Source organism: Mus caroli, unplaced genomic scaffold, assembly GCF_978045245.1.
Source record: "Mus caroli unplaced genomic scaffold, Mus_caroli_1 scaffold_18, whole genome shotgun sequence".
Lineage (NCBI taxonomy): Eukaryota > Metazoa > Chordata > Mammalia > Rodentia > Muridae > Mus > Mus caroli.
Genome location: NW_028227273.1, coordinates 69,971,625 through 69,985,555, shown reverse-complemented (window position 1 = coordinate 69,985,555; position 13,931 = coordinate 69,971,625). Strand labels below are relative to the sequence as shown.

The window sequence follows — 13,931 nt, the reverse complement described above, 5'->3', positions numbered from 1 at the left end:
ATGTGCAAGGCGGAAGTTCCGGCTCGAAAAGCAGGCCGGAGATTACCACTTCCGGCCGGAGCAAGCCTCGGGTTCTCACGAGCATCCTCGGCTCAAGCTCCGCCCCCATTCAAAGAGGCTCCAGGGCAGAACAAAGTGTACACTCTACATGCTTTTATTACAAGACTACCGAGCATACGAGGGAAATCCATCATCCGGTAATTACATCTAAAGCACAGATATTTGAAAAAAAAAAAAAAAAAAAGAAAGAAAAGTTGTTTCATTAAATTATATGATTAAACCATGACCAAATAGAAAATTTATATAATAAAGCCAGGAAAAAAGTTGTAAAATATAGTTTACAATAATTATTCACATTCAAGGCTGTACATCAATACATACAACAACGTGGCCCCAAACATGAATTCAATCCAAATAATTCATATATTAGAATTTAAATAACACAGACTGAACTAGAGGCCGACAATAGCCAGCAAATAACCTTATATAAGAATAAAAATACAAAAGTGTATATCCCAGTATCATTGCATTATCTGTTTTCATAAGTATTTTTAATTTTTCCTTTGCCTGTACATCACAGTTACAGCTACAGAACAGGTAGAGAATATTACACATGTTCTAACTGACTGCCACCAACCTGAATGACAGCAATTCATCCTACTGTACGTGGCTAATGGACCAGCCGCAGCAGCTCTAAATACTGTAACAGTTTTTAATTTGCACATGTCCAATCACACTATGGTCGTGGCTTTAACCTGCACAATGACCTACTTGTAGTCATTAACCCAGATGATTAAACTAGGGTGGACTACATGGGGAGGGAAAATTTTGCCATTTGTAAAAACTTTTGTTCAGTTTGGATTCTTCATATGGAAGAAATGAGTTACAGGGAATTTTCAGGTATTCATATTGGCTAATTCATTTGCTTACCGCTGCAAAAGTGCTTTTGACAGAAACAGCTTCCCTCGCATTGCAGGCCATTTTTCCACATTCTGACTTATAACCCTGAAGTGTTAGGCCAGAAGCCAGGTATCTTCAGAGGTTCTGAGAGTGGTTCCAGCCCTGTTCAATCTCTCAGGGCCCTTGTCTTATGTTCTACCCACAAGGTGCTACACCCATTGGCATCAGCACCAGTTTATGTTGGGTTTTGCATTAAAACAAATGGAAAAAGTGTTTAGGAGTATCTTCACCATATTCAGAGTTGCTGTGGCCTCCTAAGTCTCAGATGAACACCCCAGGTCTATGGAACAATGGGGAGAAGCCTTGAGGCAGAGGAGGGCAGGAAACTGATTTCTGCACATCTCCAGCCCCAAGCTCTGACAGTCAAGTAACACTGAGTATGGTGCCCAGAAAATCTCTGCTGCATGTTTCCAAATTGAACCAGCAGGCCCCACCCAACACAGATAAAGCTACTATCCGATTTGGGTGGGCACTACAGTTCCATGCAGCACTGCAGCGCACAAGGAGGTTTACATAAGCATCAGTGGGGATACCCATCCTTGGCAATGACAAAGCCTAGCCACTGTGCTGTCCTGAACCAAGACCTGAGGTGTGGAGCAAGAATACTCACAGCTGTACTTTTAGTAAAACTCAATCATCTGTGTGGTTTCTTTTCCAAGAAGAGCTTTGCTATTCTGCTTTGCTACTAATTCCCAAATGGCCCAAATGCATTTCTGAGTCTATAAACTTAATTATGAATTATCCATTAGGCATGTAGCAAGGTCAGTTCAACACTTTATCTCTGCTGACTGTGTAGAAGCAGATTCAGTACCATCGTGGACACAAAGTACAAGATTCTGAAAACATCACCAAGCACTTGAAAGCCTTAGAGCAAAGATGGAAAAGAAGTAACATGCAGGAGCAGATTCTTGCATTGCAAATGAAAAGACTGGCTTTTGGGGAAAAAAAAATCTGTCACAAAGGAATCTACAGTAATGACATTTTAGCATTAAAAACAAAAGCAGCCATAGTCAAACTTTCTTGAGAACACACAACTTAGCAAGAACTGATGTGTTCAAAATCCGTAGGACACAAGGAAGATAGATTTGTAACTGGAACTCAGAGGATCTAAACATCAGACCAAGGAGGAGGAATACCCAAAAATACCACTTCAGGTATGTGAGGAAGGGGCAAAATCAGAATAAAAATCAAAGACTTATAAGTATATTCACCACAGCATTATTTAAATAGCAACAAAAACACAAAAGAAACCAAAAACCATCTGAATGTTTTACAACAGGGAAACAACTGCATAACTTATAAATTTACAACCACTTGACTCCACAATTATCAAAAACATGCTTTTGAAGAACTACTCACGGCCACGGCATGGAGAAATGCTTAAGAGAAAACAAGTCAAGTGAAAAAGCTGGATGTAAAATGATGAATGTTGTATGTGTTCCCAGTTTGGTTTAGAAAGCAAACAAGGACTAAGGATGCACATCAGTGGTAGAGCACTCGCTTAGCAATCCTGAACCTCACTATTCAATTCCCAGCACTGGAACAAAAAAAGTTAGGGAGAACAGCATCTACATCCAAATGTTCACAGTGGTCTCTGGATGATGGGCCTTCCTTTATTCTTTTGCTTTTAGAAAACATACACTTCTTTAAAGAAAGCACACAATTACCTACAGGCCCCATTGCTGGTACTGGGAGTCTGTGCCACACAACTGTCGGCAAGGTTACTTCAAGCATGAATCACAAACACTAGGGTGGCCCAAAGAGAGTTGCAGCAGTTTCTATCAGTTTCAGCCTAACACAAGCTATCTCTCAAAGTGGTTTATACTGCATCTACTGGGTTTTAGCTCAAAATGACAGCTGAGCCATGATGCCACATGGGGCATCTCTACATGGGGAGCCCACTGCCCAGCTGGAGCACAGAAAAACAGGTGGAATTGACCCATTCAAGCTAAGTTTCATCTGTGATGACAAGAGAAGGCAGGGCTCAAGTGGGCTTTGAGGTACTACAGTCCGCTGTACCTAGGTAGGAGAAGCCAGAGAACAGTCTTCAACTTTCTTTCCATCCTTGCCATTCCTAGGACACATGATTTCTAGAGGTACTAACAGGGTATTTCTTTCTCTCCTTACATACATCCCGAATTTACTGTTTCACACACACACACACACACACACACACACACACACACACACACACACACACAGTTGTACAAACTGACATCCACATCCTGTCCTACAAAGTAAGGCACCTTCACACAGGGTGACGGCTCTAAGGACGACTGGAAAAATGAAGGTGATTTAAGCCAGGTTAAGAAAAGAATGTGCATGGTTCATTAAAGAAAACAAAAACCAAGGAAAAGGGGGCAGTAAGGACAAAGGTGACCTGGGAAGAGATCAGCTGTTGTAGCTTGGGCAGTCATGGTGACCACCCACTACTAATAGCTCAGCTGAACCCTGATTTTAGAGGTTAGGGTGGTGCTTGGTAAAGCCCAGGAGGTAGTGTTGCTCTCCAGGGAAGGAAGCAACAAAGGACTCTCCCATATACAGCCAGCTTTGTGGTCTAATTCAAGCCAAGCCTCAGTCCACTGCTCCCTGTAGTTAAATGCCCTCAAAGATGCTTTCCCTGTGTCTGCATGCACCTGAGAGAGAGGAAGCCACTCTTACATGTGCAAATGTAGGATACAGGGCACTCTGAGGGCAAAATAGCCTCAAGGCATAAGCAAGAACAGGACTCCAAGGAGGAAATAGCCAAGTGTACTTAACAGGCTCTTCAAAATCCAGGAGAAATGAGTGCCCACTTTCACTCTCAGGCTGACAGCATCCTAGGCCATACCTGTTCTGTGGGTTCTACTGGCAAGTGAGGTCCTGCTCCTTGGTCACCTCAAGCTCTTCTCACACAATCTAGCTGGGTCTAAATAAAATCCCTGTTCCCATCCAGCAACCCTGCCACAGAGTGGTGGTTGGCTTTTCATCCTCACTCTACCCCAGCTGAACAGAATCACTCTTGTTGTTAAAGATTTGAAATAGAATCTTTCCCCCCTCTCAGTTTAGATGGCCTGGCCCACAGGTGGTCACTGTAGTCAGAACAGGGTAACCTCGGTTGTGTGTGTTTGGGGGCGCCTATGTGAAAGTCAATAGAAATAGCAAAATTGTTGCTGCCATTGGGACATAGGAGTCTGAGGTGCTACTGTGAGCAGATGGGAGATGCCTACTTTTCTCCACTAGACACCAAGGGCCAACTTTCAGGGATATCCTAGTCAAAGAGAGGTACAGCCAAGTCCCTCAGAAGCACTCTGCAAGAAATGCCAAAAGAAGTGTCCCAGTACTGGCAAAGAATGCCAGCATGGGCAGGCTCAGATTAAGAGGGCTGTTCCTGTGAGCAGGACAGTGATAACATTCTTTCCAGGCAAGGCCCACACTTTATGGGAGTAGGTGACCTGGCAACATAAGAAGGCTTCTAGATTTTCAATAGAGTTGTAAAAATGGACTAGCTGAGAAGTGTTTACCCATAGCATCCCAGGTGAGGCTGGGAGGGATACTGAAACACACCCTAGGGTTTTCTCAGTGCTTGCCTCATAGGGCATGTGGTCTACTCACCTAAACCTGTGCAGAAACTCCAAGGAGGGCCTGCTGTCCCACTTCTCTACATGGAAGCAGTAGCCCAAGCTGGATTCTCTATAGTACCTCCAGCCTTGCCCAGGTTCAGGACAGGATTCTGTACCTGATAATAATCTAGTTGGTGTTACCTAGGTGCTGGTGCTACAGCAACCCTCCTGGACATGTGCTTGGCTTAGTGTCTAGTTCACTGTATAAACTTCTAGGAAGTGGAACACTAGAGCAGAGCCCAGTAAGAGCACCTGTAACTACAACAGCCTTCATTCTTCTCACCATACAACCTGCCTGCTGTAAGGCAGGAACCACAGAAATCATGTCGCCATAAACACACCTGACCAAAGTTCTAGGGCCATACAAGAGATTCAAGGAAGGGAGAACACATACAAGCTAAGAGCCCTGTACCCACAGTAAGCTGGTGACTACCCCAGCAGGAGTGAAGGGGCTCCTGGGGAAGGATTCTGCAACAACTGGGGTAGGCCAGATACACCCCGTCCCTCAGTCACAGCAGGAGCTGTGTGTATCAGGTGGGGAAGGGTAGAGGCAGGCATGCAGTTCCTGTGGATGCTAAGAGGGGCTGGTGATGCCAAATCTGGCCACTGGTCTGGGCAGAAGCTGGGCTACCGTGCAAGGAGCTGGGTCTCCATGGCCACAGCAGTGCATGGAAGCCACCACAGAGCACAGAGAGCAAGCAAAGCGACCCTGAATTCCTGTTTGTTGGCTATTTGTTTTGTTCTTTGTGTGGTTGGGTTCTTTTTTTTCTTTTCTTTTAAATAAAAAAGCTGCAAGGTTTCTGCCATCTATGTTCTCCACGAGATGGCTGGCAGGTGGTCTGGAAGCGTCCTGGGTGGCGGCCGAGCCGCGCTGAGGCAGGTGTCCTGGCAGCAATAGGCAGCCCGGCCGCAGGCCACGTCACTGCACAGCAGCATCTGGATTGCTCTGGTACTGCTGCCTCCAAACCTCCTGGATCTTTCTGCACCACTTGTGAGCATTCCCGCTTGGATCCATCAGGTAGTACGTCCTGTTAGGCTGCAAAACAGAGCATCTGATGTCCCTCAGGGAGTCCAGTCCCCACCCAGCCTATCTTGCTGTCAATAGTGCCAGCACCTTTTTGAAGCCTGTGGGCACAGTGGGCTTCTTCATTCTACAAGTGCAGAACTAAAATACGTGGGCAGGTGACCTACCAGAAACCAACATCAAGCAGAATCTATCTCCTGGCCCAATTCAGGCCTAAGTTATTCATATAGGTCTGTCTCTAAGATTCAGGAAGCTGACCTGATCCTAGATGCTTCCTTGGCCAAAGCAAGGGCCACTTACAACAGAGATATAGAAGCCTATGATGAGGCTACAGTCAGATGCCTTATAGGGATAGACTCACCGTGTGGACAAAGAAAGTTTTAAAATTCTTGGCTTCTGGTCGGAGTTCTTGTGACCATGGGATTTCACCTTTCAAGACCTTGTTGACAGGATCAACATAATATAAATGTGGCCCTTCTGTGAGTAATAACTGTCGTCGTCTTGCAAATAAACCCTGGTCCAAATAAAATAAACAAACTGTTTGATCAAGACACAGATGGGATTAACTGGTAAGTAGCTCAGGACATAGTGACTGACTGCTGCCTCTCCATTCATCCGAGACACTTTCTCCTCAACCTGGAACCTATATATTACATAATATTACATAAGCACGGGTCTCTGCTTGTTTAGCTCACAATATGCCTTTCAATAGCTGCTTGTGGTGCCCTGACCCCTCAGCTTTTCTAAGGCCAGGCCTCAGTCCACCTTCATGGAGATTCTCGCTTCCAGAGTGTACACAGCCAGGAAGTGTGTTCAGGAGGCTCCTGTTGGCAGAGTCTGATACATTCTGCACTACTTGTTGCCCAGAAAACGATAAACAACAACCCCTGTATTTTCAAATCTTCTAATGAAAGACTACTTGCTGGGCTCTGAGAAATGATCTGTTCTCCTCAATGTGACAGAAACCTTAGCACAGTGAGCTGGGCCTTACGTAACCATGCCCTGTGGCCAGCGCATGTGGCTGGTTTACCACAGACCTGACTGCTTCCCCGAGAGTCTGAGTGTTCCTGGCTTTATAAAATCTAGAGATGATCTCCAAAGATCATGCCAAGATGAAGAATGCCATATCCAACAATTCATGGCAAGACCCCAGGGTGAAGAACTGACGTGGGTTACAAACAGTAGGAAGTCATAGGATGAAGAGGGTCAGGGAACCAACTCACCTTTCGCTTATCCACTGGGCCCATTTTTAATATTAGATTATTTTCTACAAACTGGTGCCTAAAAAATAAAGAAAGAAGAATGACCCAGCAGTTCTCCAAACTCTACACTTTGGACATTCCCCACAGGGTTTCTGTAGACTTTATATCCATCAAATACTGTCCTCCACCCCACCCCAAAGACACAGCCTCTCTTCAGGTCCAGGAGATACCCCAGATGTAGTGATGCAATGGGTACAGATTTTTATCTATTCCTGAGGTCATCTTCTAGCTGGAGATATCTGCATAGTATAAGAAGGCTGGAAGATAGTGCCACAGAAGCAAGCTAACACACACCACCACCACCACCACCTCACCATCATATTATATCATGTCATATCATCACCATCACCATCACCATGTCAAAAAAGCTGCAGTAAGGCTGGGTGTGCTGACAATAACATTAATCCCACAACTTGGGACACAGAGGCAGGAAGATCAGGAGTTTAAGGTCATCCCACCTACATATCAAGTTCTGGGCCAGCCTGGAACACTGCCTCAGAAAACAAAAAGAGCCAAAACAAAACATGCTAGGTTAAAAAAAAACTTCAGAGGCCACCATAAATCAGTATTAGAATCTGAAAATTACTTTTCAAGCCAGGATACCTAAGAGTACCTAGAATCCAGAGTTATATAGAATCACAAATCCTTTAAAGATAGCTTCAATGTGCCTAGTCTAGCTGCAACTTGATATGCCAAGGCTTGATATGCAACTTTGAATACATACATAGCAATATGGCTCTCCTAAAATAGGCAAACTCTGTCATCAATGCCGAAGAGATGAAGACACAGAGGCTAAGGATTTCATGTTTCACCCATGGTCAACTACATAATGGTAATATAATGGAAAACTCCAAAGCCTGGTCCTCTCCTCTGATATCCATCCACACAGACCCCAAGAAGACTCTCTAAGGACTTTAGTGTAAGGCCCAAGCACAGCCTTAATGTTTCAATCTAGTATCCTGGAGAGTGCAGTGCAGCTGTAGTGTAGAATGAGAGTGGCCCCTGACATTCCAAATGTCTTTAATGAGTTGGCTGTACGTAGGTAAGGAGACTGTGATGCCGTACAGCAGGCATTAATCTGTTTTAAATATCAGCAATCTAGCCTTCAGGCCTCATCATGTTATTTTATTTTACTTTTTTTAGTTTTATTCTTTATTCTTTGCATGAGCATTTTGTCTGTATATATGTATGTATGCGATGTATGTGCCTGGTGCCAATGGAGGTCAGAGAGGCATCAGATTGCCTGGAATTAAGAGTTAATGGATGGCTGTGAGCCACTATTTGCTAGAAAATGAACCTGTGTCCTCTGCAAGAACAGCCAGTGCTCTTAGCCATTGAACCCTCTCTCCAGCACAGGCCTCATGAATTACACTCTCCTCTAACACTAAAGGGATGTTAGCATTATTATTAGCATTATTCTCTCTGGACTGTAACTACCAATACATGGTCCAGAAAACTTTAACACGCACTTTTAAGTACGTACTCACCTTTGTTTTATTGTTTGTCTTGCCTAGAACCTTCACAGACTCGGCTGGCCTCAATCCTCTTGCCTCTGCCTTATGTGCTGGGATTATAAGTATATATCACCATCCCAGCTTCAATTATTTAACTAAAAATAATAAACATGTCAGGCGGTGGTGGTGCACATCTTTAATAGTGCACTTTAATCCCAGCACTTGGGGAGGCAGAGACAGGCAGACTTCTGAGTTCAAGGCCAGCTTGGTCTACAAAGTGAGTTCTAAAACTGCCAGGGCTACACAGAGAAACCCTGTCTCAGGAAAAACAAGCAATCAAGCAAGCAAGCAAACAAACAACAAAAAACACAAAAGCAAAATGACTCAGTAGTTAATGGCCCTTGCCAATAAGCCTAACTTCCATACATGCTCTATGGTATACATACACACACACACACACACAATTTATTTATTAGCATGTACTCATATACATGCCTACAAATGATTTACTCTATACTGGGCCATATCTTAAGTGCATCCTTCTTGTTTTGTTTTTTTTTTTTTTAATTTTTTTCTTTAAAGATTTATTTATTCATTATATGTAAGTACACTGTAGCTGTCTTCAGACACTCCAGAAGAGGACGCCAGATCTTGTTACGGATGGTTGTAAGCCACCATGTGGTTGCTGGGATTTGAACTCTGGACCTTTGGAAGAGCAGTCGGGTGCTCTTACCCACTGAGCCATCTCACCAGCCCCCATCCTTCTTGTTTTTTAAACCAGTAATTTGCTGAAATAGCCATCTGCAACAGTGTCACTGGTCTTGTTCCTGGTGATGAAAGGCACGTCCTCAATGTTCTTGAAAGGAATGTGATGGCCAGTGCTTCATTTGTGGATCTTCCCCATCTCTTATATGCCTACTTTTCCCAGTGTACTTTCTTACAGTGATTTTCAGAAATGTTCTCTTCACTGTGAGATGCCTCCTTTGCATATCATAGAGAGCACGCTCTCTACGGTGATTCTATGCTGTGCTACAGCCTCCTTACCAATTTGTTCCTCTGTGAGGGTGGACAGTTTGAGCTCTGCAGTTCTTTTTTTTTTATTTATTATATGTAAGTACACTGTAGACACTCCAGAAGAGGGAGTCAGATCTTGTTACGGATGGTTGTGAGCCACCATGTGGTTGCTGGGATTTGAACTCCTGACCTTTGGAAGAGCAGTCGGGTGCTCTTACCCACTGAGCCATCTCACCAGCCCGAGCTCTGCAGTTCTTACAACCATGTTTTCTTCAGAAAACTCAAATCTGTGTGTGGCAGGTCAGAGTTCAATATTAGGTATCTCCCTCATTGGATCTCCTTTTTTTGTTTTTGTTTTTTTTGTTTGTTTGTTTGTTTTGTTTTATGTGTATCTTTACCTATGGTACTTTGAATGAGAATGGCCCCCAAAAGCTCAAATATTTGAATGCTTAGTCATCGGGAGTGGAACTATTTGAAAGAACAGAGGTGTGACCTTTTTGGAGGAAGTGTGTCATTAGAGGCAGACTTTGAGGTTTCAAAAGCCCACAGCTGGCCCAGTATCTCTCTCTGTGTCTGAAGATAAGGATGCAAAGCTCCCAGCTATTGCTCCAACTCCAACCTGCCCACATGGGGCCATGCTCCCAACCATGATAATGATACTTACTAGCCCTTAATTAATGCTCTCATAAAAGTTGTCTTGGTCATAGTAGCTCTTCAGAGCAGTAGAACAATGACTAGGATGCCACCTTATCTTTTTTTACATTTATTTATGTACATGAGCCTATATCGTGTATATGCCTGGTACCTGTGACAGTCAGGAAAGGAACTAGAGTTATTGATGGTTGCAAGCCATCATATGGGTACTGGGAATTGAATCTGAGTTCTCTGCAAGAGCAACAACTGTTCTTAGCCATTGAGCCATTTTTCCAAGCTCTCTCCACCAAACCTAGAGTTCACCAATTTGGCTAGATTGGCTGGAAGCCCCAGATAGCATACTCTCTCTGCCTCCCCCACACCTAATTCTTTATGTGGTTGTTAGAACTTGAACTCAGGTCCTCAGGGTTGTACAGCAAGACTTTTACTGACTGAGCCATCTCCATCGTCACTTACATCTTTTAAAGACTTAAATGGTGACTACTGAGAAAAAAAAAAATCTTTTAAGTTATTATCCATGCTCACATTTGTACTATAAATGTATCAAATGTTACTGGTTTAGATAAAACTTACAGATGTTTAATAATACTTTTAATATATTTTTTTGATATTATTGCAAAACAGAGCAACAAACTTTACTTGTATTTCTGTATAGGCACATGAATGGTCAGAATTTTAAAGTAATGACTTACTAGATGATTAGAATTACAAATTAACTATAGTAGGTATAACTGAAGATTGCTAGGTTAGAGTATAGTGAAACTGTTAGGATATAGTAATCTCAAAAATACACATCTTTAAGCCATAATTCTACTACAGAAAATTCAAAGAAAATAACATGTACATGCATTCAATGTACTGTCAAGATAATGTCCACCCAGTATGTGACCACTGAAAAACTCCACTGCATAATACTAGCAGCAAATAACAGTGAGAAAAAGATAAGTATTATTTTAGCATTAACATATTAATTTTGTCACAAGAAGGATAGGAAATCCCTGAAGCTCTGCAGAGGCATCACTTTCCACATAGAACTGAAATCGTTTTTTTTTTTTTTTTTTTTTTTTTTTTTTTTTTTAAAGACAGGGTTTCTCTACATAGCCCTGGCTGTCCTGGAACTCACTTTGTAGATCAGGTTAGCCCCAAACTCAAGAGATCAGCCTGCCCCTGCCTCCTGAATGCTGGGACTACCACCACTTGGCTTAAGACTGGAAAGGATAGAGAATCCCAAAACTAAAGACAGCAGCCAAGAGACCATAGGCTTCTTGTTCTGTCTAGCACTCACAGCCCTAGGCAGAGGCGAAAACCCCAGAAGAGCTGAAACACACACCCATTGAGACAGTGCTTCTGAGCAGCCTCTAAGAGGAAGGGTTCCTACATGAGGCTTTAGAAAGCAGGACAGCTGGGGATTCAGGATTCAGAAGCCCAGGATGCCCTGACTCAGCACTGTACCTAACAGCTAAAATTATTTTGATCAAAATCTCCCTTAGATTTCATAATGGGAGAAAATCTTTACTAGCCACACTTCACACAGGGGTTAATGTCTAGAATATGTAAAGCACTATAAAATTAAACACTTAGAAAATCCAAACTTCAGATCAATAAGTAAGTTAAGGAACTAGAGAGTTCTCAAAAGAAGAAAGATAAATGGCTAATACACATTTTTAAAAAGTATTCAACATCCACTAGGGAAATGTAAATTCAAACTATTTTGAGATCTTATCTCATCCCAGTCAGAACAGCTACCAAGAAAACAAAGGATGATGCTGGGTGGTGGTGACGACACCTCTAACACCAGCACTCTGGAGGCAGAGATGCTAGAGGTAGGTCTCCGAGCATGAGGACAGTCTGGTCTACATAGTGTGTTCCAGGACAGCCAGGGCTACACAGAGGAAAGAAGAACTCTTACTGTGCACAGAGTAGAAATTAGTATAGCGGTCTCTCAAACGAATAAAATTATAGGGGCTGAAGAGATGGCCAGTGATTAAAAGCATACTCTGTTCTTTCCAAAGGACAGAGAGCACTGTTCCCACAACCCCTATCATATGGCTCAAATCCACCTATAACTCCAGCTCCAGGAGACCTGGACACTCTCTTGAACACTTCAGGTATCCACAAACATGTGGCAGATACAAGCACATGAACAAAAAAAAAAATTAAAAACAAATCTTAAAGACAGAACTAAAACTTGAACTGCCATATATCCCTTCTGTCACTCCTAGGATATACTCAGGGTGTCCATCACAGAGACAGATGCACGTCCATGCTTACTATTCCATTATTCACATCAGCAAGAAAATGGAACAAGCCTCGTCTGCATCAAAGGATGAATGGATGTGAAAAAGTGGTCCTCGGTGACTCATACCTGTAACTATAACACTTACATGGCTAAAGTAGAAGTATTGTCACAAGTCTACGGTTACCTTGGGATAAACACTTCATTCTGCCACAGTGAGACTCTATCTCAAAAGACAAAAAGAAAAAAGTTGCAAGAAATCATGTTCTCTCACATGCAGATCCTAATTCTAATGTGTGTGTGTGTGTGTGTGTGTGTGTGTGTGTGTGTGTGTTTGCACGCGCGAGCACATGTATGGGGTGGGGACTTTTGAGGACAAGTGTAGGTTGTGAAACTAGAAAGAGAACCATAAGGGGTAAAGGAAAGTCTTAAGGGAGGCTAAGGAAGGGTAAGGTAAGTTTCAAAAGGGTTAGGGTTAGGGGTAATAGAATAAATATAATCTGAGCCAGGCAGTGGTAGCACACTCAACAACACACGGGAGGCAGAGACAGGAGTTCCAGGACAGCCTGGGTCAGACAGAGAAAGCCTGTCTCAACAAAACAAAACAAACAAAAAGAGAATACATGTCATCTGAAAGTGGAACGAACACTACTGGAGGTAGGAGGAGTACAAATCTGGGAGTGGCAAAGGAATGGGAGGGAGAATCAATAAAAACAAAACACATGTGGGAATACCATAATGAAACCACATTAATTAAAAGATGAACAAATAAGGAGCTGATACATGGCTCGGCCTTTAAGAGCATTTATAGCTCTCCTAAGGACCCAAGGTTCAATCCCAGCACCCACATCATGTGGCTCACAGCACCTGTTACTCCAGCCCCAGGTGACCCAGCACTTCTGGCCTCCTCACATACCTGCACTCATGTGAACACACACACACACACACACACACACACACAACTTCTTTAAAATTTTTTTTAAAGTGATAAATAAAAAGAGCAAAATCAAAAATCCTTTTCTCCTCTCCTTAATAGTACTAGCACCTTAGGAAAGAAGGAGTTACTAGACAAACTCCTTGGAATTGTAGATTATCTCTAGGAGCCAATATCTTCATTTAATTTTTCTAGAGAAAATACGTTTTGATGGTAAAACATTCTAGTCTTAGCCACCTGCATCCCTCAGGAAAAGCTACTAAGGGTTCTCTTCCTCATCACAAGTCTCCTGAGTCTTGCACATTCTTCCCTCCTGCCTTAACAAGCCCGCAGTTTTCCTCCTCCCCTTACACCCAAATACATATTCCTGAGAGAGCTCATTGACACAAAAAATGTTCAAGTGTAATGGGGATAGATATACTCAAAATATATTATATACATGTATAAAATTATCAAAGAATAAACTTAAAAATTTAAAGTTTAAATTAGCATTAGTTTAAATAGCATAAAAATACTAGAAGAAAAAAAGTCAGGCATCATGGCACACATCTTTAATCCTAGCATTTGGGAGGCAGAGGCAAGCAGATTTGTATCATTTTGAGGCCAGTGTGGTCTACATAGTGGCTTTGTCAAAAAAGCCTTTTGACTTTGTCCAAAAAAAAAAAAAAAAAAAAAAAAAAGAAGCGTGGTGGAGTGCCAGGTAAAAATACTGAAGCCCTTTCAGCAGACTTGGATTTAAAAGAGGAACCAGTTGGATGAACATTGTAAAGAAATTGTTGGCAGGATAGAGA

General features: G+C 42.7%; 1 protein-coding gene across 2 annotated transcripts in view; it reads right to left on the bottom strand.

The window, feature by feature from the left end:
- Positions 1–136: 136 nt before the first annotated feature.
- Pdpk1 (3-phosphoinositide dependent protein kinase 1) overlaps positions 137–13,931 on the bottom strand; it is a 78,466-nt gene continuing 64,671 nt past the window's right edge. For both annotated transcript variants that reach the window (XM_021185957.2, XM_021185956.2), the window contains exons 12-14: positions 6,810–6,867; positions 5,948–6,100; positions 137–5,598 (exon numbers count right to left, since the gene is read on the bottom strand). In XM_021185957.2, coding sequence (XP_021041616.1) covers positions 5,482–5,598; positions 5,948–6,100; positions 6,810–6,867 — 328 coding nt within the window. In that variant the 3' untranslated portion in view covers positions 137–5,481. The remainder of the gene's footprint in view (positions 5,599–5,947; positions 6,101–6,809; positions 6,868–13,931) is intronic.